The 27,094-nt window shown below is 51.6% G+C and overlaps 1 protein-coding gene across 2 annotated transcripts; it reads right to left on the bottom strand.

Annotated features, from left to right (window-relative positions):
- Positions 1 to 22,195, bottom strand: NRROS (negative regulator of reactive oxygen species). Of its 2 annotated transcripts, none has more exons than XM_015132594.3 (3): positions 21,126 to 22,195; positions 8,027 to 8,147; positions 1 to 2,251 (listed from the first exon to the last, which is right to left on the bottom strand). In XM_015132594.3, the coding sequence occupies exons 1-3, from the start codon at positions 21,230 to 21,232 to the stop codon at positions 281 to 283; spliced, it is 2,199 nt and encodes a 732-aa protein (XP_014988080.2). In that variant the 5' UTR covers positions 21,233 to 22,195; the 3' UTR covers positions 1 to 280. The 2 variants fall into 2 exon arrangements, with proteins under 2 accessions (XP_014988080.2, XP_077847260.1); XM_077991134.1 differs by having other exon boundaries at positions 21,082 to 21,290.
- Between the last annotated feature and the right edge of the window lie 4,899 nt (positions 22,196 to 27,094).

Below are 27,094 nucleotides of genomic sequence, written 5' to 3'. Positions count from 1 at the left end.
TTTAATTTAAAAAATATTTATGAGACATGTTGCCTTTTATTTCTATAAAATGTTACCTAATAAATATTTTACCACGATAATGAGGATGAATTATAATGATGGAAAAAGAACTTGGGTGGGCGGTGGGGAGTGGAGATGAGGAATGGAAACATTTTAAATTTTAATTGAAACTTCAATTCGTCAGACTTGGCCTCTGCATCCCATCTTGAAAGCTGGCAGAGAAAAGAGAAAATGTCCTGTTGTGTGCGGACCAAGTTTCGAGTCTTGGCACACAGGCAGGTCAGTAAACAGAGGACCAGTGGCAGCGGCTCTTGATGACCTGAAGCAGAGGCTTCTTAAAAGTGAGGACGATGAGGGTGCAGGCCACCAGCAGGGTGAGGCAGCTGGGGAGGATGAGCACCAGGTAGAGCAGGCCCAGGTCCAGCCGCTCCCACTTACAGTCCCGAGGCACACCCCCGGGCAGCTCCGCCAGGCGGATGATCTTGGAGGAGAGGTTACAAGTGACCGTGGCCCAGTCGGCCACCGTCTGCCCCTGCTGCAGGGCCCCCCAGCCGTCCACCCCACAGCAGTCATACGGATTCTGACTGAGGTAGATGGTCCGCAGACCTCTCGAGAGCTGCTCAGACACAGCCTTCTGGGGAAGGGCTGTGAGCGAGTTTCTACGGAGATCCAGGGTCTCCAGGGCCAGGCTGCCCCCAAACCTTGGGAAGGTGGTCAAGCAATTTCCCGACAGGTCTAAGTCCCTCAGATTCCCAAACCCGGAGAAGTCCAGCGCCATAAAGTTGGAGTGGAGGCCCATGTTCCTGAGAGACAGGACCTGTAACATGGGGGCAACGTCCCGGAGTGGGGCGAGGCTCCCATTCAGAACCCCCCAGTTGCTTGAGAGGTCTAAGGAGGTGAGGGAGGTCCCTTGGAATGGGCAGTCTGGCAATGCCCCCAGCCCACAGCCCTCCAGAGAGAGGCTCCTTAAAGATGCCATATTCCTGAAATCCACACAGCTAGGGGGGCCCACCCGGTCCGAGGCAGCTGGCAGGGGACAAAGTGAGATCTGATTGTGGCTCATGTCAAGTGTAGTGATGTTCCTGGCGTTGGCGAAGAGGCCAGGGGGGACGCCCAGGAGCTGGTTGGAGCTCAGGTTGAACAAGCGCAGGCTGCCCAGGCAGCTGGCCAGCCCTGGAGTCAGGTGCAGCTCCGACAGCTGGTTGTGGCTCAGGTCCAGCTCGGTGAGCGCTCCAGGGGGCTCGTGCTCCCGAATGTGAAGCGTCATCAGGCAATTCTGGTTGAGGTTCAGGTGGGAGAGGGAAGGCATTTTCCTCAGGAAGCCATCTGGCAGGTACTGGAACTGGTTCTGGCTCATGTCCAGGAAGCGGAGATCTGCGAGGTCGCTGGAGGAAAATTCTTCCCAGAGGTTGACGGTGGTGATGTTGGTCACATTGCCGTCCACAAGGAGGAACTGGGCCACCATCTCCCTTGGCGACGAGGTGTTGTACAGGTCCCTGTAGAAGCCCATGTTGTTGTCACGCAGCAGGAGGGTATGCAACTTGCTGTACTGCGGCAGCAGCGGGAAAAACAACAGCTGGTTGTGAGACAGGTCCAGCGTCTCCAGCTCAAACGCAGCCTCTCCCCCGGCCGCGAGGAACCACTCCAGGACATTGTAGCTGACGTTGAGAGACCGCAGCTGTGTGAGCCCGAAGTCCACAATGCAGGGGAGGTTGTTGTAGGCCAGGTTGAGGTGTCTCAGCTCAGTCAGGCCGTCAAAAGCACCTCCCTCAATCTCAAAGATGTAGTTCCTCTGCAAATCCAGCTCCCGGAGACGCTCCAGGCCCTCGAAGACGGAGTCATCCAGCCGCATGATGGTGTTCCTCGCCAGGGACACGGACTGCAGCGAGGAGAGGTTCTGGAGCATGAGGGCCGCCATGTCCTCCGTCAGGGAGTTTCCCGACAAGTCCAGCGTCTGCAGGCCTGGCAGGGTGTGGAGTGCCGCTGCCGTCTCTTTGTAGTTCTCTGAAAGGCAGTTGTCCCCCAGGACCAGGCTGCGCAGGTGGCCTTGCTCCTGGAAGGCGCCGCGGCCGATGCGTTCCAGGTGGCAGCTGTGCAGACTGAGGCTCTCCAGGAGAGGGTAAGGCTGGAGGGAGTGATTCCACAGGGCCTTGAGAGGGTTGGCATCCAGGATGAGCGTCCGGGCGTGGGGCGGGAGGCTGCTGGGCACCGAAGCAAGGCTCTGCCCTCGGCAGTCAGTGTCTCCACCCACCTGCGGCCAAAACCACACTGGTCAGCAGGGAGGAGGCCCAGAGGCAGGCATTTATGCCCAGAAACTTAGTTCACTTATCAGACTGTCCCTGCAACTGCTGGGGATGGCTCTAGGGATGTTCATTTTCAAAATAGGATAGAAAAGGCCAGGCACAGTGGCTCGTGCCTGTAATCCTAGCACTTTGGGAGGCCGAGGCGGGTGGATCCCTTGAGGTCAGGAGTTCGAAACCAGCCTGGCCAACATGGTGAAATCCTGTCTCTACAGGAAATACAAAAAACTAGCTGGGCGTGGTGGTGGACACCTGTAATCCCAGCTACTTGGGAGGCTGAGGCAGAGAATTGCTTGAACCCAGGAGGCGGAGATTGCAGTGAGCCGAGATCATGCCATTGTACTCCAGCCTGGGCGACAGAGTGAGACTCCATCTCAAAAAAAAAAAAAAAAAAAAAAAAAAAAGGACTTGAGAGCTTTCACCATCCTGAATTGTACAGGGAAGTAAAGTGGGACTGCAGTGGAGAAGCGAAGAGCCGGGGCAGTGCTCGGACTGGAGCCCAGGGCTCTGAATGCCCAGTCCAGTGCTTTTGCTGAACAGGGCTCTACTCTGATTGTGCAGAATAAGGAGGCGGGAGGCACGAGGCCGCCCAGGTCACACTGCGGAAAGCACACATGCCAGGATACTGTAATTCAGCCCCATGTTTTGCAAAATTGGCAAAACCAACAGCCATAGGATGTCATTTAAGTGTCTAGGACAAAAATGGTTTTTTTGTTTTTGTTTTTTGAGATGAAGTCTTGCCCTGTCACCCAGGCTGGAGTGCAATGGCACGATCTCACCTCACTGCAACCTCCACCTCCTGGGTTCGAGCAATTCTCCTGTCTCAGCCTCCCAAGTAGCTGGGATGACAGGCACACACGTCTCCATGCCCAGCTAACTTCTTTTGTATTTTTAGTAGAGATGGGGTTTCACCATGTTGGTCAGGTTGGTCTCGAACTCCTGACCTCAGGTGATCTGCCCGCCTCGGCCTCCCAAAAGGGCTGGGATTACAGGCGTGAGCCACTGCGCCCGGCCAGAAAAAAGTTTTCAGTGGTAAGACAGAGGAGCAACGACATTCCTTTGTGCACGTTCATCAGTAACACGAGCGCAGTGGTTGCCTGCAGTTGTGGGCTCAGTCCCAGAGGGCAAGTGCGGCAACAGGAGAAACATCCCGAGAGAGGAAGAAGCACAGGTTTGGAGGACAGACTCACGTCTGAGTCTCGGCTCTACCACCACTAGCATGGAACTTCTTGGAGCCTCGGGTTCTTTATCTGATAATTAAAAGAAAACCTTCCAGTAATTAAACATGGATACTGCATTGACATGTGGAAAGCTAAACTCTTCCATCACCTCAGCCCCTCTCTCAGAGAAATACCAGTCACCTTCTGTTCCATGTTTTTCTGGATCTTTCCTAAGATATTACCTACCTTTGTCTAAAAACAAAAATAAAACCATACTCTGCAAACTGTTCAGTAACCTATTTTTCTCCTGGTCAATAACATACGACAGACTTACTGCCTTGGCAGTACAAATACATTTGATCATGATCCTTTTAGGAAGCATATGCATTCACTTCTTGAACAGCACAGTGGTTGAGAGCAGGAGTTCCAGGGCCAATGCTCCATGGCTCTGCTTTTGATCAAATGGGTGACCTTTGGATGGTTACAGAACCAAAAAAGACCTCCATTACCCTGCCTGTAAAACCGAAATTATACTCGTAATTTTCTCATAGGGTTTTTTTTTTTCAGGATCAAGTGCAACTGTTTACGTGAAACACATTTACTGTGCTTCATGAATGTTAGCTCTAATTATTAGGATGATCTAATTAAGTCATTTCCTACTGCTGAGCATTTGGGTTTCTCTAATTTCCAGATGAACATTCGAATGGATTTGCCAAGGTCTTTCCACATCCCCCCTCCCTCTTTGGTATTTTGATTGGGATTGCATTATAATTACAAATTACTCTGGAAGAGAATTTACTTTTTTTTTTTTTTCTGAGACAGAGTCTCACTCTTGTCGTCCAGGCTGGAGTGCAGTGGTGCCATCTCGGCTCACTGCAACCTCTGCCCCCCGGGTTCAAGCGATTCTCCAGCCTTAGCCTACCAAGTAGCTGGGATTACAGATGCCCACCACCATGCCAGGCTAATTTTGCATTTTTAGTAGAGGCAGGGTTTTGCCATGTTGGCCAGGTTGGTTTCAAACCCCTGACCTCAGGTGATCCACCCGCCTTGGCCTCCCCAAGTGCTAGGATTACCGGCGTAAGCCACCGTGCCCGGCCAGGTGTGTGTCTTTATGTGAGTGAGTGTTGCCCTCCTCCCTGTGTGGGGACTCACTGGAGAATGTCAGGGGCTTTCTTCACGCTGTGGGACGCTGTTTCTCCACAGCTGCTGCAGTTGGGGGTCACACCTCTGCAACTCCCAGTGGCCCCACTGAAGTGATGTAGAAGGACCATATGGCCATCCCAGAAAAGCTTACCATGTCCACTTTCTTTCTTTTTTCTTTCTTTTTTGAGACGGAGTCTTGCCCTCTTGCTCAGGCTGGAGTGCAGTGGTGTGATCTCAGCTCACTGCAACCTCGGCCTCCCTGGTTCAAGCGATTCTCCTGCCTCAGCCTCCCAAGTAGCTGAGATCACAGGCGCCTGCCACCACGCCTGGCTAATTTTTGTATTTATAGTAGAGACAGGATTTCACCATGTTGGTCAGGCTGGTCTCAAACTCCTGACCTCAGGTGATCCGCCTGCTTCAGCCTCCCAAAGTGCTAGGATTACAGGTGTGAGCCACCACACCTGGCCAACGTTTACTTTCTTTTTTTTTTTTTTTTTTTTTTTTGAGACGGAGTCTTGCTCTGTCACCCAGGCTGGAGTGGTGCAGTGGCCGGATCTCAGCTCACTGCAAGCTCCGCCTCCCGGGTTTACGCCGTTCTCCTGCCTCAGCCTCCCGAGTAGCTGGGACTACAGGCGCCCGCCACCTCGCCCGGCTAGTTTTTTTGTATTTTTTAGTAGAGACGGGGTTTCACCGTGTTAGCCGGGATCGTCTCTCGATCTCCTGGCCTCGTGATCCGCCCGTCTCGGCCTCCCAAAGTGCTGGGATTACAGGCTTGAGCCACCGCGCCCGGCCCCAACGTTTACTTTCTAATGAGGTCAAATAGATGCTGTGATGAGGGCGAGTGAAGGGCACCCAGACTCTCCAATTCTCAGTCCTCAACTCGGAACAGCTGCAGGAAACCCACTCTTTGGGCTCCCTGGCAGCCAATTCTCTACTCCTGCCCACTGGGCCAGACAGTGCCAAGCAGAGGGTCTAGCCTGAACTCTGAAAGGCTATTCATTTCTCTCTCCTCTTCCTGTGCCTGGGAACCCCTGAATAACTACTGTGCAGTTAATCCTTTATTGCCTCTGTAAGAGAATGCTGGAGGTCAAACATAGCAGAGATTAATAATAATATGAGTGATAATGGATAAACGCATAGCACTTACTATCTACCAGGCACTGTCCTGAGTGCTTTACATGTATTAACTCATTTAATCATCAATCAACACAGCATGATGTTATTGGTAGATATTATTATTACATATATATTCTACAGATGGAGAAACTATGGCCTAGAGGGCCCCAATGTCACTAGCTAAGGGTGGGGCTGGGTTTTAAACTGGGCCAGTCTAGCTCGTAACTCCTATGTCATACTGGAATATACTCTAGCACAGTGGTTATAGGTTACTACTAAAAGAGTTTAAAAACCATGACAGTTGGGTGTTAAAGATTAATCTGCTTTAAGAATACATATTTGAATGTGTTAGCCCTGACATCCAATTTGTCTTCCCAGTGCCTGGTATATAATATGGTTCAAGAAATGTTTATGAAATATGTGTTTCGGCCGAGAGCAGTGGCTCAAGCCTGTAATCCCAGCACTTTGGGAGGCCGAGATGGGTGGATCACGAGGTCAGGAGATCGAGACCATCCTGGCTAACACGGTGAAACCCCCTCTCTACTAAAAAATACAAAAAACTAGCCGGGCGAGGTGGTGGGCGCCTGTAGTCCCAGCTACTCGGGAGGCTGAGGCAGGAGAATGGCGTAAACCCGGGAGGCGGAGCTTGCAGTGAGCTGAGATCCGGCCACTGCACTCCAGCCTGGGCAACAGAGTGAGACTCCGTCTCAAAAAAAAAAAAAAAAAAAAAAAAAAAAAAAAAAAAAAGAAATATGTGTTTCTTTCTTTCTTTCTTTTTTTGAGACAGAGTATCACTGTGTCACCCAGGCTGGAGTGCAGTGGCGTGATGTCAGCTCACTGCAACCTCTGCCTCCCAGGTTCAAGCGATCTTCCTCAGCAGCCTCCCAAGCAGCTGGGACTATACGCACGTGCCACCATACCTGGGTAATTTTTGTATTTTTAGTAGAGACGGGGTTTTACTGTGTTGGCCAGGCTGGTCTTGACCTCTTGACCTCGTGATCTGCCCACCTCGGCCTCCCAAAGTGCTGGGATGACAGGCGTGAGCCACCGCACCTGGCCTAAATATGTGTTTCTCAAGCAGATTTTTGATATCATTGTTATATAGGTGAAGGAGACAATTACTAGGAATTTCTCAATTTTGACCCAAGTCTATTTTCACATATAGGCTGAAAGCCCTAGAGAAGGCACCCGTAAAGGCTTGGGTATCCACTCTGTGGGTCTTCTTAGCCCGAGCATGGTCCAGGCTGCTGCTCTGTGGTACAACATGGCAGCAAACCCTCCCTACAGCTATGTAAGCCTTAGCTGTCAACCCGTCCACAAACTCTGAGGCGGGCTTCTCCAGCCTTCATGCACCTCACCCAGATATTCTCATACCATCAGTGCAGCTCAATCATTCAGTTTTTTGTTTTGTTTGTTTTTTTCTTTTTTTGAGACAGAGTCTCACTCTGTCACCCAGGATGGAGTGCAGTGGTATGATCTCAGCTCATGGCAACCTCCGCCTCCTGGGTTCAAGCGATTCTCTGCCTCAGCCGCCTGAGTAGCTGGGATTACAGGCATGCACCACCACGCCCAGCTAATTTAGTAGAGACAGGGTTTCACCATGTTGGCCAGGCGGGTCTCGAACTCCTGAGCTCAGGTGATCCACTCGCCTTGGCCTCCCAAAGTGCTGGGATGACAGGCATGAGCCACCGCGCCCAGAATTTTTCTTTTCTTTTCTTTTTTTAAAGACAAGGTCTTGCTCCATCACCTAGGTTGGAGTGCAGTGGCATGATTTCAGCTCACTGCAACCTCCACTTCCCGGGCTCAAGCCATCCTCACATCTCAGCCTCCCAAGTAGCTGGGACTATAGGCGTGTGCCACCACACCTGACTGATTCTTGTATTTTGTAGCGATGTGGTTCCGCCATGTTGCCCAGACTGGTCTTGAACTCCTGGGCTCAATTGATCTGCCTGCCTCAGCCTCCCAAAGTGCTGGGATTACAGGCGTGAGCCACCGTGCCCGGCCTGAATCATCCAGATTTTTAACAAGTTGTTCTTGTTCTGGAAGGCTGCCCTAGGCTGGTCCTGGATGCCTCCTATCCTCAGCAGGTGTGAGAAGGGTGGGGCAGGGACTGTCTCCCAGGCAGCAGCATAAACTCCTGTGGTTAACGGGCAGCTGCACATGGCACTGTGCTAGGCAGGCACAGAGTGATTCAGGCTCCTTCATTCTCTGCCCTTCCCGATGGACAATCCGTCAGCTTTTTCTGAATGGACCAAGCTTTGTCAGGACAGGAGCAACTGACAGATCAGGGTTCAAGGGAAAACTCACCAACTTACAGCCCCGTAGGGAAGCTGCTGTGGCCGTTACACTTCTGTCCCTCCAGTCCACTGTCAAGAAGTGAAAACCCAGGCAGAGCCAAAGGGGCAGCAACTCCATCTCAAGGGCAGCCCTGTGGACGGAGAGCAGGGAAGAAGCAAGTCAGAGAAGGACATCCCGGGGGGCTGTTTGTATTCTCGGGAGAAGGAGCCAGTTCCAGTTCTATGTGGTCTTGGAGCTCGACGGAGCTCACAGCTCCACAGAGGTGCAGCCCACGGGCTACTCAAATACCTCCATGTAGCCAAGACTTCCAGCCTTTCACTGAAACTGTCGACAAGGACTCAATTTCATTTTGCCTCTACCCTTTGATGGACGGGTGGCTGAACACTAAACTTCGCTGAGTCCAGCACAGAAGGGAGAAGCATAAGGCTTGAGTAACCAGGCCTCCGGTCACCTGGAGTTTCCCATATTTCGTAATTCTGCTGAAGTGTTCCTGCCTCCAGCTCCGATCGGCCTGAGGCATCCCGTGAGCTCAGGAAGTCCTTGCTGAGTGAGTGAATGAACAATCGGAGAGTGGACTGAGACTGGAAACGGATTGGAGCCCCTGTCCCACAGAGTTACTACTCAGCAGCTGATGTGAGGCTGACCTCTTTGGTTAACTCATTTCACTATGACCCTTTGGAAAAGAGGTTTGATGTTTTGCCTGGACAGGGGGAAAAATGGAGAGGAAAATGAAGAAGAAAACTTTGGATAGAATAAAGACGGTTAACGAAACGAGGTTGCCAGCCCTCTTGTCTGGCCGGTGCACACAGAACAGTGGTACTGAGGAGGCTTGAAGGTATACACACACCAGCAGAGATTCAGAACTAAGAGGAGCCAAAAAGGAAACGCAATATACTCATCGCATTTGCCAGGTGAACAAAGGCCCAGAGACACTACTGGAGGTTGTGGATGGCCTTAGCGGCAGGGCTGAGAGCAGCGCCCGAGCTCCCTGAGCTCTGATGAGTGAGCAGGGCAGACGCTCCCAGCAGTGAGGCTGCACTCACTGCTGCCCTGCTGGGGACCTGACGCCTGGTGCGGGCCCCCAGCTCTGCATTCTGCAGACCCAGCAGCAAGAGCCGGCCCCAGCATTCCGTCTGTCCCCTTCCTTGACACCCACCTGAGGCCCAGTGTGTGCCCTCCCATCTTCTCCTGGGCCAGCGGCACCAGCTCATCCCACCTGCTCGCTCCAGCCACTCAGGGGCCTCCTCTTTCCTTTCTTCACATGTATTTAGGGATCCTGAAGGCTCATTTTACCTTCTTGATCAGATTTGAATGCCCACCAGTGCAAACAGACTAACTGAAGAGCCAAATGAAACCGGGTAAGCCAGCTTTCACTTCAGGCCAGGCCAACTCCCCTTACTACAGAGAGAACCTCCAATGCGGAATTCACCAGAACTTGCCAGACACTGGGAATCCCCTTCCAGACCCACTTCTGCCTCTGCACCCACACAGGAATCACTACCCTGTGGCCGGCACAGGGGAGAGAGGGCAAAAGTAGAGCTGTATGGGTTCCTGACCTCAGAATCCCCCATCACCCTTCCCCGCCCCCACGCCCCTGAAACCTGGGATCACATCACTGCCCACCATGAGATGAGGTTGCATAGTTTCAGATTTAGTAAATTACAAGGCATCATTTCAATGCTAGATACATCCTTATACCAACAAATTGTCTATCTGACATTCAAATTTCACTGGGCATCCTGAATTTTATTGAGGGAGATGGGGAGGTAAGAACCCTCCCTTCCTCCCTGCCCGCCTCTGTCAGGAGTGGGGTGGCACCCACTGCTGCGACTCCGATCTTTCTAGAACAGCCAGCCCTGTATATTGAAGAACTGAATCTAGATGTGTAAGGGGCAAGAGTGCAGGTCCTTCAGTGAGGAGGTAACCTTCAGACTGGAAGGCAAGACAGGCCTCGCGTCACACTCAGCAACAGCATTTTAATTTATGGATCATCTAGAATTTTGCAAGTTTAAAACATATCCTCTCCTTCCTCCTAAACTCAGCCAACTGGCCCAGAAAAACTCTTGCTGTGGCCCTGGGTAGCTCCTTCTGGCAGGAAGCACAGGATATCATGGGAAGATCAGGGAATTTGGAACCAAGCAGACTAGAGTTTGAATTCCGCCTCTGTTGTTTGTTATTTGTCCTTCAGGAATTCAAAGTCTCCAAGACTCGGAGAATCCATCTACAAAATGGGAGTAACGATAACTATTCCAGAGTTGCATGAGAATAAACCAGTCTCATGTATGTGAAAGGGCTTCGTAGCTGTAAAGGTAGTAACACAATTATTAATTACGACTTGTGAGTTTCAAACACCAGTGACTGGTTGTTCCTGTGTAATCTCCAAGGTAATTCAGCAGCTCCACAAAGTCTAAAATAAAGGCCTGAGTAATGTGGCTGGAAGGATGAATTACACCAACCAGATGTGTAAAAGGTATGCAGGAAGGTTCAATCAAAAACTACATTCATAAATTGCAGAGCAAGGCTAACTCTGGGCACAGACGACTGTGCTGGCTCACTGCAGTTTGTCCCCAGAGCCATGCCTTCCCCTTCCCTGCTGCCCTCGGTGTGGCAGGGCTCTGACTTCTGAAGGCTCTGAATCTCGAACGCGGCTGTCACCTGGCCTCCAGCGGTTTAGTCAACGGAAGCCACTCCTGGAGGTCAGAGAGCAGAGGGCAGAAAGAGTCCCGAGTATTTCTCTCCCTTCCTCTCTGCCTTGGACAGAGACATCCTAGAGTTTCTTCCGCTGACCCCAGGCTCTGGTGACACCACCTCCTCCTCTTTTTGTTTTTTGTGTTTTTGAGACAGAGTTTTGTTCTTGTTGCCCAGGTTGGAGTACAATGTTGCAATCCCGCCTCACTGCAACCTCCGCCTCCCCGGTTCACGCCATTCTCCTGCCTCAGCCTCCCGAGTAGCTGGGATTACAGGCGCGTGCCACCACGCCTGGCTAATTTTTGTATTTTCAGTAGAGATGAGGTTTCACCTTGATGGCCAGGCTGGTCTTGAACTCATGACCTCAGGTGATCCACCAGCCTTGACCTCCCAAAGTGCTGAGATTGCAGGCGTGAGCCGCGGTGCCTGGCCTACCTCCTCCTCTCATCCTCACCCTACCGAGTTAGGGTGAGGATAAGAAGCTTCCTGAAGCTGCTCGTCGCTGTGTTGACTGGGTATTTGCTGATTCGCCTTCTTAGCCTTTTCCATCATGTGTTGCCACTTTCTTGCATTCAATATCCTCTGTTTTAAATAATCTGGGCAGTTTCTGTTTCCTGGTTGGACCTTGCCTGATACAATCATGTGAGAATGGCCATGACCCAGTGCTAAATTAGATGTAATGACTGTAAAGAAATAAAAGGCTTTCAAAATACTGACCACTGAGGTTGAGAAACCCACTTCCTAGAGTGTGTAGCTGCAGAGAGCTTCCTCAGAGCCATAGCACTGCAGAGTCCAAGGTAAACAATCGGCTTGCCGTATCTCCCTGCGAAATTCCATGACTCATCCCCTGCGAGTACAGGACTTGCTTCCTCTCCCCCCACACATCCTCAGGGCTGAGGGCCACGCCACAGCGCCTGCAGCTGTGAGGGCATCTAAGCCAGCACGTGCCCAGCATCCCGGAACGGGTGGAGAGCCCGGGAGCTTCCCGAGGGGCTGCCAGCTGGTGAGTGTTCCGGGACCCTGAGTTGCCTGTTGCTCCTGTCTTGACAAGGTTTGGCCCATGTGGAACACTGCTGCATTCTAACTAGTTATGGAATGCCGTGAGTCTACTCCATAACCAACCCTGTCTATGAAGATGTGGTGTTGCTTTTTAGGCAGAGAAGACAACATGGTTTTCAGCCTCCAGACCTGGTCATAGCAACAAAGTGGTAAAAAGATTCATTCATAAAAACAACATGAATGGAGGTTGTATTCTGCAACAAGAGAACACTGACAGTGAGGAAGAAGAACCTGCAGCCGCTGCGAAGAGTCTCCTTTGTTTTAGAAATTATGTTTCTTTGCGACCAGGTGCGGTGGCTCAAGCCTGTAATCCCAGCACTTTGGGAGGCTGAAGCACTTACAGGGCACTTTCATGGTGTCCGTAATTTATGTAACCTACCTTCGAATGGCTCAATAGAGATGGTAAAGCAAAATATTACTACTCAGTAAATTTAGCATTGTACTTTCTTGTAAACTTTTCTGTAAGTTTTAAAGTACTCACATTTAAAAACAAGGAAAATGAAATAAATGTTCCTGAAAACAGAGGTAAAATTATGGTAATCTTTGTTCCCATATTTTCAGGAATTACTAACGTATCTTTTTCAAACACTCTTCTCAGAAAGGTGCTTAGGAAACATTTGTCATGTTAAAAATGGAAATACAGGCTGGGCACAGTGGCTCACACCTGTAATCCCAGCACTTTGGGAGTCCGAGGTGGGTGGATCACCTGAGATCAGGGGTTCGAGACCAGCCTGGCCAACATAGAGAAATCCCGTGTCTACTAAAAATACAAAAATTAGCCAGGTGGCTGGGCGCGGTGGCTCACGCTTGTAATCCCAGCACTTTGGGAGGCCGAGGTGGGTGGATCACCTGAGGTCAGGAGTTTGAGATCAGCCTGGCCAACATGGTGAAACCCCGTCCCTACTGAAAATACAAAAATTAGCGGGGCATAGTGGCAGGCACCTGTAATTCCAGCTACTCGGGAGGCTGAGCCAAGAGAATCACTTGAACCGGGGAGGCGGAGGTTTCCGTGAGCCGAGACCCTGCCATTGCACTGCAGCCTGGGCAATGAAGTAGGAGTCCATCTCAAAAAATAAAAAAGAAAAAAACCGATTGTGATCTTTGGTAAATTAATACCTTCCTGTATTTTGAAAAAGTGAATATTCAAATGGTGGATGCGTTAACAAGAACCTGAAATTGAGGACTGGAACAGCAAACATTTAGAATTGTGATGTGTGAATTACAGCTTGTGATTTGCTTCTCTAGCTTTCTCTTAATAATGAATTTGTTAAAATATAGGCAATACAAAGGTTTTGAATTTTTCCCCCCAAGAACTGTCTCACACCCTGCCTGCAGGTAGAACAGAAAATTGGCACGCTTTTTCTGAAGGACGATTTAGCACAATTTATCAAAGACCTTAAAAGTGTGGATTCTCTTTGATTCAATGTCTAGGAATTTATCCTAAGGAAATACAATGTACATAAAAATATTTTAAAAGGAGTATTCATTGTAACATTAGTAATAATAATAACAAAGTGGAAACCATGAAAAGTCCAATAATGGGAGCACTGGCTGAATCACTTATGATGAAACTACACGACAGGAATGACGTGGTGTGATAACAAATGCTTTGGTAGCAATATATTGATTGACGCAGAAAGATGTTCATAATAAAATAATATCAAGGAATGGAAAGTGTAAAGCAGAATGTGTAGTACAATCCCCAAGTTTGCTAAAAGAATATGCAGGCCAGAGAGGTGAAATGAGAGGCGCACGGTGGCTCGGGGAAGGCAGTGCCATGGTTCCCAGCACTGGTTAAACGCAGATCTCTGGTTCCCACCCGAGCCTCACACTCCTGGTCAGCCTGGGCTCTACTGGGGCTTGTGACAAGGGATGCTCTGGGAATGCATGAGGCTCTGCCTCCACCTGGAGGGGGATTTAGGGGCCACAGCAACCCTTCTTCCCTTGGGCCCTTCCCACAGCGACTCCAGACAGCCACTGTGAGGAGCCGGTCTTGAGCACCTCCCTGCTCAGCCCTCATTTCCTCAGGGCCACCAATAAGCCAACTGGCTTCCCCATGTGGTCGGCATCGGCCTGGTAGGGCCAGCAGAGGGCAGTTCCCCTTGTCCTGTTCCATGCCCACAGGCTGCATCTGGCCACAGGTCTTAACGAATGCAAACCTGCCCCCACTGGGAGGTGACACCTCGCCCTTGCATGCTGGTGGTGGCTGGGGCTGGGTCCTCGGTGTCACCTTTCTATAGGAGAGACCCACATAACCTCTGCTGATGGGCACTCAGCCGCATAACGCAGTAGCGTCTAATTTCCCTTCAGCATCATTAATTTGTTCCCGCTGGTCACTTCCGAGGGAGCGACCACCTGCCACCGCCCTTCTCGACACGAAGGAGCAGGTGGCATCTGTGTAGAGGAAGGGACCCTGGGCTGGGGAAGGAGACCTGGGCCCAAGTCTGGCTCCTTCACTCTGGTGGTGGCCGTGGAGGACGACACTTGCCTTGCTGACCTCACGGGGTTGTGTCAAGGCTGAATGAGACAGTGTGTGATGAAAGGCTTTGTCAGTGTGAGGGAATGTTTTGGGCTCCAGTTCAGTGGGCGGGGGACCCCCACCTCCAAGTCCTCCAAGGCCCGTGGGAGAACACTCCCCCGCTGGAGGGGGACAGACACTTTCTATAGTGAGACAAAGTGGTGCATTAATCAAAGGGAAAGCGGAGTTCTTCTGTGCAAACAGCGAGCTGGTGTTGAAGGAAATACAGTGAAGGAGGAGGAGCTTTCGTCCCTTCTCCCACCCCTGGGAGCTGCAGCGTGTGGACCCTGGGATGTCCAGGGGGAAAAGAGCACCCAGAGTCCAGGGTAGACTGTTGGCCGCAACTATGGGTGATGACAGCGGCTTAGTGGCCACAGTGGAAAAACAATGAAAATACATCTCCCCACCTCGACTACTTGGTTTCCCTGAGAACCTGTACAGCTGAAGAATGAAATGACACGGATTCCTGACAAGAGGCCAATTCAAAGGTCAACTCAGTGCTGTTCGAGGTCTGCATAATGGCTCCCAGATTCTGTCCGGGCTCCTCACTGTGACAGCTCACGCTTACCGAGTGCTCACCTTAGAACATGGCTGTACCAGGTGCTTTACGTATAATTCCCACAAAAATCCTAGCAGGCAAATGTTGTCATCCCCATTTCACACTTGGTCAACGGAGGCTCACATAGGTTTAGGCCCTTGAGCTAGAGAATGTTAGAGCCACAATTCAGACCCGGGTCTGTGACTTCTGCATCAACTCAACCTCAATTCCGCAAGCCCCAGCCACCCTGGGATGCCTGCACTCCTTGACTAAATCACGCATGCCCACATACTCTTTCCTCTGTGGGAAAGGCTCCTTCGCTGGTCTCGTTCACCTACAAAGCTCTTATTCATCCTGCCAGGCTCAGTGCTGGTATCACCTCCTCATCACAAACGAACAGTTCAGTGGAGCAATAACCCGGTAATTCATGTGACAGTGTATTTCAGGTAGTTACTGTTCCAATGGAAGTTTTCTAATTTCTTATTATTTGGTTTTTATGATTATAACAAGGAATGTGAACAGTTACTAGGTACTGTTAGTCATTTAGCTTTTCCCCAACAACATACTATCCATCTATCTATCCTTCTGTCCATCTTTCTTTCTTCTTCTTTTTTCAGAGGTCTCGCTATGTTGCCCAGGCTGGAGTGCAGTAGTTATTCACAGACGGGATTGTAGCACACTACAGCTGCAAGCTCCTCCTCAAGTAGTCCTCCCACCTAAGGCTACCGAGTAGCTGGGGCTACAGGCACACAGCACCACCCACGCTGCATTTCTTTCTTTCTTTTTTTTTGAGACAGAGTCTCACTCTGTCACCAGGCTGGAGTGCAATGGCACAATCTCCACTCACTGCGACCTTCACCTCTGGAATTCAAGAGATTCTCCTGCCTCAGCCTCCTGAGTAGCTGGGATCACAGGCACCAGATCACCACAGATCACCATCACACCTGGCTAATTTTTGTATTTTTAGTAGAGACGGGGTTTCACCATGTTGGCCAGATTGGTCTCAAACTCCTGACCTCAGGCGATCTGCCTGCCCTGGCCTCCCAAAGTGCTGGGATTGCAGGCGTGAGCCACTGTGCCCGGCCTCATTGTGCATTTTGAAGTACATTGCAGTCATTGATATACTTTCCTCTAAATATTTCAGAATGCATATCAAGTGATTTAACTTTTCTTTTTTTTTTTTTTTTTTTTTGTTTTTTTTTTTTTGAGACGGAGTCTTGCTCTGTCGCCCAGGCTGGAGTGCAGTGGCCGGATCTCAGCTCACTGCAAGCTCCGCCTCCCGGGTTCACGCCATTCTCCTGCCTCAGCCTCCCGAGTAGCTGGGACTACAGGCGCCCGCCACCGCGCCCGGCTAGTTTTTTGTATTTTTTTAGTAGAGACGGGGTTTCACCGTGTTAGCCAGGATGGTCTCGACCTCCCGACCTCGTGATCCGCCCGTCTCGGCCTCCCAAAGTGCTGGGATTACAGGCTTGAGCCACCGCGCCCGGCCTCTTTTGTTTTTTGAGACAAGGTCTCGCTCTGTTACCCAGGCTAGAGTGCAGTGGCGTGAACTTGGCTCACTGCAACCTCCGCCTCTGGGATTCGAGCGATTCTCCTGCCTCAGCCTCCTGAGTAGCTGTGCCACACGGTGCCTGATATTCTGAACAGCGCTCCTGAGTAGATCATGGGACCATGGCCTTCTGTGGAGGCGAAGCAAGATGGGAGCTGCCAGAGGCCTTCTAAAGGAGGCAGAGAGCCTAGAAGAAAACTAGGGATTTGGAAGGAGATGAGAAGCCAAATGGAAGCATCAGTTTAAGGACCTGAGGAAGGGCCCAATGACCTAGAACAAGAGAAAGGCCAATGGGGGAGGCCCGTGAGGAGGTCTCAGGGCGCCAGGCTGGCTGGTGACCGGGAGGCCACTAACTTGCTGAAGTTGAAGGAGGTGGTCCAGGGCCAGGCAGGGAAAGCCCCACTCCCCACTGACCCTGCAGGGCCGAGGGAAAAGGCTCAGCCCTGGTGTCTGAGGACCACGGAGGGTGACCCTGCAGGGCCAAGGGAAAAGGCTCAGCCCTGGTGTCTGAGGACCACGGAGGGTGACCCTGCAGGGCCAAGGGAAAAGGCTCAGCCCTGGTGTCTGAGGACCACGGAGGGGAGACACTGGAAGGGCAGAAGAAATCTCAGGGATCAGGGCTGGACCAGGAGAGGAGTGAATGACAGTAGGAGGATCAGCAGGAGTCCGTGTCCAGTTGATATCTCAAATGGAGTGACATGAGCTTAGGAGAACACGATGTGTACCCCAGGGTGAGCCCCTGCCAGGCACTGTGGGTGTGGGGCTGCCTCAGATACTCAGGTCCTGCTTGAGAATAGACAGGTGAAAAGACGGAGCCTTACGTGCTCTCTCCTGGGAGAAATCCCTCTTTCTTGGAGGTGGCTGCAGAAAGTTGTTTGGTGCACATGGCGCAGCACCTGCCTTAGGCAACCTTTTGGGTTGGGGCTGGAGGAGGGGAGTCCCTGTGACCTCACCAGGCTTTGCGGCCGCATGGAGCCCATCCAGTACCAGTCGCTCCTCGCGCCCAGCTCGTGGGTGAGGACCATGACAAGGTTCCACTTCCTCCTTTCTTCACGCTGTTCAGTCTAAAATCCCTCAGGCATTAAAGTCAGAAGTGGCACATTGGTTTGGTCTCAGCACCTGACTCCGTTTGCTCTGGAAATTGGTTGGTTTCGCCTACTCACATTCATTTCTCCTTCTGGTAACAACTCTTCAATTCCCCTTTGAGAAAAGCAGCCCTTTCTTTCCTTTTTTTCTTTAGAAAATGTTTAATTGTAGTAAAATACACAAAACATGAAAGCGATTATCTTTTTTTTGAGACGGAGTTTCGCTCTTGTCGCTTCGGCTGGAGTGCAGTGGCGTGATCTCGGCTCACTGCAACCTCAGCCTCCAAGGTTCAAGCGATTCTCCTGCCTCAGCCTCCTGAGTGGCTGGGATTACAGGCGCGCACCACCACGCCCGGCTAATTTTTGTATTTTTAGTAGAGATGGGGTTTCACCATGTTGGCCAGGCTGGTCTCGAACTCCTGACCTCAGGTGATCCGCCTGCCTCGGCCTCCCAAAGTGCTGGGATTACAGGGGTGAGCCACCGCGCCTGGCCGAAAGTGATCATCTTAACCGTTTTTAGGTGTCCAACTCAGTAGTGTTAAGTACACTCACACTGTTGTGCAACCAACCCCCTTCCTTTCTTAAGAGTCTGCGTATGTTGATCCCAACTTCTGGTTCCAGGATGGGGCCTATGAATAAGGCTGGGCCTGTGAGAGCAACTCCATTTTCCTAACACAGGCCCATCATAAAAGCCAAGCCCATGAGACTCAATCCAAGAGCAGTTGCTAGAACTCATGGAAAGCAGACTTGCTCTTTCTGTTTCAGAGGCCAGACCAGTGGGGATATAGTTGGAGCTGCAGGCAGCCATCTTTGCCACCAGCTCCAGGACTTGCCTGGTAATGAGGCCCACAGAGAGGAAGGCAAAGCTGAGGAACGGAGACAGATGGATTCCTGGCAATGCTGTTTGAGCATTTGGACCCAGCCATGCCCGAAACTATTGCCCATACAATTTTCAGTTATTTGAAACAATAAATCCTTTTTTTTTCTTTTTTCCAAACATATTTGAGTTGGTTTTTTGTCATTTGCAGCCAAACCAGTCTAAGAATCTGATCCTTGAACTCGGGTTTATCGTTGCATGTGAGGCTTATAAGATCCAAGCACTGATGTCCTTTTTCCTTCACCTCTCTGAGCTTTCAGAAATAGTCACCTAACCCAGCCCTGAGCCTCATCACAGACTGACAGACTGACCACATGACATTTGTTTCATGATGAAGTTAAGAAAAATGGTATGGGAGGAAAGTGAGTACAATAAACAAGTTCTACCAAAAGCAAAAAAAATGATAAATGTTTGTCACTGATGTGTAATGACACCTCAACAAGCATCGGTGAGTGCAGACACCTGTAAGTATGTTATAGACACAGCATGTCCTAAGACAGACGGTGCTTTCAGTCGTGGTTGGAAGTCCACCCTCCCCTAACTTCTGAGGCTCTGAAACGGACCTGAGCACGATGTGAGGCACAGTCATTGTCCGTATGAGAGTCTGCGCGCACTTTGCAGTGTGGACGCACACCGCAGCCAGAATGCAGGTTGTCATCAGTACTAGCATCTCTCTTCCAAAAGAGTCAAGATCAGAGACAGAAAGGTCAATGTATTCTTTTTTTTTTTTTTTTTGAGACGGAGTCTCGCTCTGTCACCCAGGCTGGAGTGCAGTGGCCGGATCTCAGCTCACTGCAAGCTCCGCCTCCCGGGTTTACGCCATTCTCCTGCCTCAGCCTCCCGAGTAGCTGGGACTACAGGCGCCTGCCACCTCGCCCGGCTAGTTTTTTGTATTTCTTAATAGAGACGGGGTTTCACCGTGTTCGCCAGGATGGTCTCGATCTCCTGACCTCGTGATCCGCCCGTCTCGGCCTCCCAAAGTGCTGGGATTACAGGCTTGAGCTACCGCGCCCAGCCAGGTCAATGTATTCTTGATGCCCAGAACAAAGATACTAGGCGTGTACTCTCTGTTTTGGAGCCTACCAAGTTATGTCTCTTTATCAAAGAGCAGGATCTCTTGGATGATGAATTTTAAAACTATGAGAGATTATGTTTACATGTGTTTTCATGAAGTTCCCATGAAGGTACTCATTACATGAAAGCTGGGTGTGGTGACTCATGCTCACACTCCCAGCACTTTGGGAGGCCAAGGCAGGAGGATTGCTTGAGCCCAGGAGTTCAAGACCAGCCTGGGCAACATAGCAAGATCCTGTCTCTACAAAAAAAATTTTTTAAGTTAGCTGGCATGGCGGCGTGCACCTGTTGTCCTAGCTACTCAGGTGGCTGAAGCAGGAGGATCATTTGAGCCCAAGAGTTTCAGCCTGCAGTGATCTGTGATCGTGCCACCGTACTCCAGTCTGGGCCCCAGAGCAAGAGCCTGTCTCTAAAAATAAATAATCTTTTTTTTAAAGTTCCTTCTTTGTGAAGTTATTATTATTATTTTTTAAACCTAAAGGCAGGGGTTAAGGTTTTTTCCTGGGCCCATGATTCTATAATCTTTAGGAACTATCAGGCATACACATACAAACCTGAGGGGTGTGTGAGGAGAATAAATATGCACCGTATGTAAAGCCCAGCAACCCCCCAGCATCCACAGGAACAGTCTGTGTGTCACAGCCAGCAGGGAAGGAGCACACAGGAAAGCACGGAGGGCCAGCTCCACAGACTCTGAGTGTTTCTAGCATCCAGACTCCTAACAGGCTGTACCCATCACGAAGAAGCCTCCAGTGGGGTCCCCTCAGCCCCTCCGGAAGCACAGCAGCCTCGACCAGCCCCATCCAAAGGTTCCATTCTTAGGACCCGGACCTGGCCCCCTCCAGTCCCAGCCACTAACTGGCACGTGTTCGCCTTGTCTCAGAGGCAGCACAAAGCCACACCGGTGGCTCCTTACTTCTTTCCGTCTAGCTCCTGGGTACCCGGGGAAGTATGCTGACCCCTTCAGAAGCCGGCCCACATGGAGAGGCCACGAGGGCCACCAACGAGCTTCCCAGTCTGAGTCGCCCTCCTCTTAGTTTCCCTCTGATAAGCCATGGATCTAAGGCTAGGCTAGGATCCAAGTCACAGAGCCCCAGTGGATCTCCCAAGGACAAACCGTCTGTGGGGGAAGGGGCTTTGCACATCTTCACAGCTGTATCCCCAGGGCCTTGGACAGGCCTGGCACGTGGACGGAATCTGTGAACAGGTGTAGCTGTTAACCAGCCTTAGCGTCTTCATCTATGAAACAGTGGTTCTCAGTCCACGTTGTGGGACAGGAAAGGAGAGCCCAGCGCTCAGCATGCTGAGTGTGCACAGAGCCGTCCCATCATATCCAGTCGCCCAGTCCAGGGAGGGAGCACGGCTGTTCCCACTTTGCAGATGAGAAAACTGAGGCTCGGAAACCTTCACTGTCTGCTCACATGCTCCCTACAGAGCCAGGACTCAAACCCACGTCTGAGTCTGAAGCCCTGGTGGTTTCCACTACACCGCACCAGCTTTTCAGCTCTAAGCGCTCCTGGAGGGAGGCATTTCCACCTCCACCCAGAGCCGCGGCCCCCACGCCCAGCACAGAAGCGCGGCGCCTGGATGCAGCAAGCCACAGCTTCCTCCTCAGCCCTGAGCTGCCGGCCACGGACCTGACCTCCTACCGCCCAACCTCGCTCGAGCTCGCCCACCTGGAGAAGTCCCCCGGGGACGCCCCCACGCAGGAAATACTCACGGCTCCCGCAGGCGCAGGCGGCTCCGCGGGGCGCATCCTCTCCGGGGCTCCGGCCTCCTCGAGAGCAGCCGAACGCGGGGCTGGGCTCCCTCCTTTCTGTGGGGCATCAGATTATTTTAGCACCAGCGGAAGGAACAGACGGAAACTGAAGTCACATGGAGAGCGGGCTGCCGGGCGACTCGGCACAGGCTCACTCAGACCGGGCTGCGCAGAGGGAACTGCAGCGCGGGGCGCGGGGGATGGGCGGGCTGCGGGGAGCTGGCCCGACACCTGCACCTGCCGGCCTGGTGGCCAAGCAGCGGGGATGTTTAAATGGTTTTCCAGCGACGCTAACGGGACCCCCGGCTTTCCTGCCTTGGTGCCTAGCTGGGGTGGCCAGCTAGGGGACCCTTGCCTGTGAGGTCCGCTGACCCAGAAACTTTTCTACAAGCTTCCAGCCAAGGACCAAGCTGAGGCCGACTTTGAGAACCGCAGCGCAGGTGTAGAGGGGCAGCCCGCCGTCTGGAAGGGTCAGCCACTCAGCTAGTCTGTCTTTTTATCCACTCAGCTAGTCCTTGTGGATAATCTCCTTTACGGACCCTCGCTGTGTTAGAAAGAAGGGGAACTGCTTTGTCGTGGACTGTCAGAGTGCCGCGAGCTTCCTGATCATAGACTGCATGGACGGGTTTTTTGTGCCTGATGTGTGCAAAGTTCCCTGCCAGCTCTGGCCAGTAATTCAAAGGAATAAGAAAATTGATAATATAACCATCATCGAAGGGGCGCCAGACACTGTGCTAAGAGCTTTATATGCATTATCCCAGCGCTCCTGGTCTTGAGGAAATGCTGTCGTCTAGAGAAGGTGAAATATTTAGTGTCTGCTGCATGCAGTGAGTGGCGTGGACCACCACACTCAGGGGCTCAGAAAAGGGACCTCCAGCTCTGATCTCTCGTTCCCCCTCTAATCTGGAACGTTGAAGTGTCCTGCAGGATTGGGTGCCTCTCCTGTAGCCTGTGATTTATGATTGTGTGTAGCATTGTCCATCCTAAGAGAACAGGAGCAAGTCCTTTTCACTCCAAACATCCGGCACATTGTCTCTGCTTTCTACTATGTTCACTCATGGCCGGGCACAGAGGCGCGGGCTTGTAATCCTGGCATTTTGGGAGGCCAAGGCAGGCAGACCTCTTGAGTGCCTGGGCAACATACTGAGACCCTGTACGTACAAAAAATTAAAAATTAGCCAGACCTGGTGGCACGCACCTGTAGTCCCAGCTATTTGGGAGGCTGAGGTGGGAGGATCACCTGAGCTCAGGGAGGTTGAGGCTGCTGTGAGCCAAGATCACGCCATTGCGCTCCAGCCTGTGCGATACAGTGTGACCATGTGTTTAAAAAAATAAAAATAATTAAAAAAATAAAATATTCTCTCATAATGGTAATAACAATGACACCAGTGAAAAAGCTAAATAAAGATCAAATTGTCACAAACCCAGGTGCCTGATTCAGGCCTCTTTCTCTCCGGTATGCACATTCTCTACTCCATGGCTTTTGTGTCTACCAATCTGTTGATAACTCCCCAATTTTAATCTCTAGCTCCAACATTCTCTCCCACAAGAGAAGATCCAGAAGATCCAGACTTGCTTTTTTAACTCTCTACTGGTCAATCAACTACTGTATGTCCCAGAGTCACAACATGATGTATCCCAAACTCAACTCTCTCTTTTTTTTGACAGAGTTTCACTCTGTCACCTAGGCTAGAGCAGTGGTGCAATTTCAGCTCACTGCAACCTCTGCCTCCCAGGTTCAAGTGATTCTCCTGCCTCAGCCTCCCAAGTAGCTGGAATTACAGGCATCCACCACCACGCCCAGCTAATTTTTGTATTTTTGGTCGAGATGGGGTTTCACCATGTTGGTCAGGCTGGTCTCAAACTCCTGACCTCGGGTGATCCGCCCACCTCAGTCTCACGGAGTCCTGGGATTACAGGCATAAGCCACTGTGCCTGGCCCCAAACTCAACTCTTTTTTTTTTTTTTTTTTGAGACGGAGTCTCGCTCTGTCGCCCAGGCTGGAGTGCAGTGGCGCGATCTCGGCTCACTGCAAGCTCCGCCTCCCGGGTTCACGCCATTCTCCTGCCTCAGCCTCCCGAGTAGCTGGGACTACAGGCGCCCACAACCGCGCCCGGCTAATTTTTTGTATTTTTAGTAGAGACGGGGTTTCACCGTGGTCTCGATCTCCTGACCTTGTGATCCGCCCGCCTCGGCCTCCCAAAGTGCTGGGATTACAGGCGTGAGCCACCGCGCCCGGCCAAACTCAACTCTTATCCTTTGTCCCAGCAGTTTCTCTCCTGTACGGCTGTCACACTTTACGGTACATTTCAGCCCAGGCAGCCCAGTCCTCACAGCCTTCACCCTTTATATCCAATTGAGCAGAAATTCCTGCTGATTCTAGCTCAGAAATGTTGGATTCTGGAATCCAACCCTGCTCTTCATCCTTAGGCTGTTGCCCTGGGTCTAGACCTCATCAGCTCACGTCTGGACCACTTTCATAGCCTCCTGAAACTGGCTCCCCGCCCCCAATCGCGTCCCTCTCCAATGTCGGCTCTACCCAGCAACCACGGGCATCTTTCTAAAATGTGCATTGGGTCATCTCACACTCTGCTTAAGCCCTTTTACAGGCTTCAGCAGGTTCAGGGGTTCCTCATGAATGCCTAAAGACTGGCAGGTGGGATCCAGGTACCCCATTCCCTCCGCATCCCAGTAATTCCACTTTGATATGTTTCATACATTGGGGTCCTCCATAGAATTTCTTTTGAGAAAGGCAGCTGCTACCCCTCAAAAAAAAATTTAGTAAACCAATGGTCTTTTTTATTCTTTTTAATTCTTTTTTTTTTTTTGAGACAGGGTCTCACTGTGTTGCCTAGGCTGGAGTGCAGTGGCATAATCAAGGCTCACTGCAGCCTCAACCTTTGGGCTCAGGTGATCCTCCTACCTCAGCCTCCTGAGTAGCTGGGACCACAGGCACACACCACCATGTCTTTTGTAGTTTTAGTAAAGACAGGGGTCTCACCATGTTATCTGGGCTGGTCTCAAGCAATCTGCCCACCTCGGCCTCCCAAAGTGCTGGAATTATAGGTGTGAGCCACCGCACCCGGCCCCAGTGGTCTTGAAGGATGTGTAGAGACAAGCCAGTTGGTTGGCAACACCAGCAGCCCTCCGCTAGTCTAGCAGCACGCTGGCTCAGTGGGTGGAAGCCTGGATGTCCAGCTGAAACCGGCGCAGATTCCAGTTGAAAGCAGAACATGCCAGCAAGGCTGGAAGTCTGACTGCACAGCTCTGGATCCTCCTACTTGGTCGTGAGCTCTGGGCTCCCTGCTCACTGTGCTTTTCGAGGCAGAGGAGACCAGAGTGCTTCTTGTCCAATGCAACCCTGGTGCATCCGGCCTACTTGCCCTGGCCAAGCTCACCCCTCCACAGGATCACGAGAATTTCTGGGGGGCCATGTGCCTCTTTCTTTGAGCGTGCTCCACATATTAGGGTGTTTGCTTTATTCCACTCAACAGGAATAAAGCAAGTACAGTATTAAGCAGCACAGCAGCATCTCTGAGATCCAAAGTGAAAGCAACAAACCAGGCAGCTCCTGGCTGGAGGAGAAAGTCCAGATGCCTTATTCAGCCTGAGCTCGCCTCCAGCCTCTCTTCACGACTACCGCCCACACTTCACCATCACTGCACACATGACCTGCAGGTGGGTTCCCCCAGCCCGGGCTGCCCACTATTTCCCTGAACACAGAACAAACGCTTCCCACTCTCCAGTCTCTCTGGCAGAGGGTTCCCTTCTTTGGAATGGCCTCTTCTGCCCACCCCAACCCTCCACATCCCAGAGGCATGGCTTGGACTTCCCTCCTCCATGAAGCCTTCCCCACTGCAATTGCCACCTTGTCCTCTGAACACATGGTGCCACCGTCCCCAGTATCCACCGGCCTCATGACATCTCTTGTATTGTGATTTAATTCTTTGGACTTCTGTCTTGTTTCCACAACTGCACTACAACTTTTTTTTCTTTTGAGACAGAGTTTTGCTCTTGTTGCCCAGGCTGGAGTGCAATGGCGCCATCTCAGCTCACTGCAACCTCCGCCTCCTGGGTTCAAGCAATTCTCCTGCCTCAGCCTCCCAAGTAGCTGGGATTACAGGCACCTGCCACCACTTCCAGCTAATTTTTTGTATTTTTAGTAGAGATGGGGTTTTACAATGTTGGCCAGGCTGGTCTTGAACTCCTGACCTCAGGTGATCCACCCACCTTGGCCTCCCAAAGTTCTAGGATTACAGGCGTGAGCCACCATGCTTGGCCTACTACAAAGTTTTGGAGGCAGGGGTCATGTGTTATTCCAAAAAATATAGTGTTTTATGCACATAAAGGGGCTTGGTGACTATTTGCTCAAAGAAAGGAGGAGGCTGTGCACAGTGGCTCACACCTGTAATCCCAGCACTTTGGGAGGCCAAGGTGGGTGGATCACCTGAGGTCAGGCGTTCAAGACCAGCCTGACCAACATAGTGAAACCCTATCCCTATTAAAAATACAAAAAATTGGCCGGGCGCGGTGGCTCAAGCCTGTAATCCCAGCACTTTGGGAGGCCGAGACGGGCGGATCACGAGGTCGGGAGATCGAGACCATCCTGGTTAACACGGTGAAACCCCGTCTCTACTAAAAAATACAAAAAACTAGCCGGGCGAGGTGGCGGGCGCCTGCAGTCCCAGCTACTCGGGAGGCTGAGGCAGGAGAATGGCGTGAACCCGGGAGGCGGAGCTTGCAGTGAGCTGAGATCCGGCCACTGCACTCCAGCCTGGGTGACAGCGCGAGACTCCGTCTCAAAAAAAAAAAAAAAAACAAAAAAAAAACAAAAAATTAGCTGGGCGTGATGGCACATGCCTGTAATCCCAACTACTCGGGAGGCCGAGGCGGGAAAATTGCTGGAACCTGGGAGGTGGAGGTTGCAGTGAGCCGAGATCATGCCACTGCACTCCAGCCTGGGCAACAAAAGTGAAACTTCATCTCCAAAAAAAAAAAAGAAAGAAAGGAGAAAAGAAACAAAGAGAGGGAAGAAGGAAGGAATGATGGCGGTCAACCCGCTTTGTCTATAATAATTCTCTAGCTGCTGCCCTCTGCAGGTGTGGGGATCTCTTTTCTTTCTTAAACTAAGCTTCGTAAGAGTTTGTCACTTGTGGGACTTCTCAGCCTCCCAAGAAGATCAAAGGGAGCCTTAGCTTCTGCCCTTGACCCCCACCCCTGACTGCTTTTCCAGATTGTAACCTATTTGAGACCAGGGGTGGGGGGCTACAGCCAGACTGTGAGAGGAGACACAGCTCAGTGTGCAAGGGAGCTGTGGGGGGAGCTGGGGCTGCTCCGCACTCCAGAGGGGTCTGTGAGAGAGGAGCATCTGGACTGCACCTAAGCAGTGGAGCCATGGGACCTGGAACTGGTGGCTCATCCGGCGCTAAATCATGGTCCTCTCACTCCTGCCTCGGGTTCTCCACTGTGCTGTGGGCTCTCAGCTGCTGGCCACAGACAGGTCCTTCACCTTGGTGGCGGGGCCTGGCTCAGCAGGGAGCTAGAGCCTCCCCCACTTCTCCCAGCTCCCACTTCTCCAGCCCCCACTTCAGCCTCTACTTCTCCAGCCCCCACTTACCCCAGCCCCCAATTCTCTAGCCCCCACTTCTCCCAGCCCCCACTTCTCCAGCCCCTACTTCTCCAGCCCCCACTTCTCCCAGCCCCCACTTCTCCCAGCCCCCACTTCTCCAGCCCCTACTTCTCCAGCCCCTACTTCTCCAGCCCCCACTTCTCCAGCCCCCACTTCTCCAGCCTCTACTTATCCCAGCCCCCACTTCTCCAGCCCCCACTTCTCCAGCCTCTACTTATCCCAGCCCCTACTTCTCCAGCCCCCACTTCTCCCAGCCCCCACTTCTCCCAGCCCCTATTTCTCCAGTCCCCACTTCTCCCAG

The sequence above is a fragment of the Macaca mulatta genome, chromosome 2, assembly GCF_049350105.2.
Source record: "Macaca mulatta isolate MMU2019108-1 chromosome 2, T2T-MMU8v2.0, whole genome shotgun sequence".
NCBI classification, from domain to species: Eukaryota; Metazoa; Chordata; class Mammalia; order Primates; family Cercopithecidae; genus Macaca; species Macaca mulatta.
Note: the sequence above shows the minus strand (reverse complement) of the source record. Positions and strands in the feature narration are given on the sequence as shown.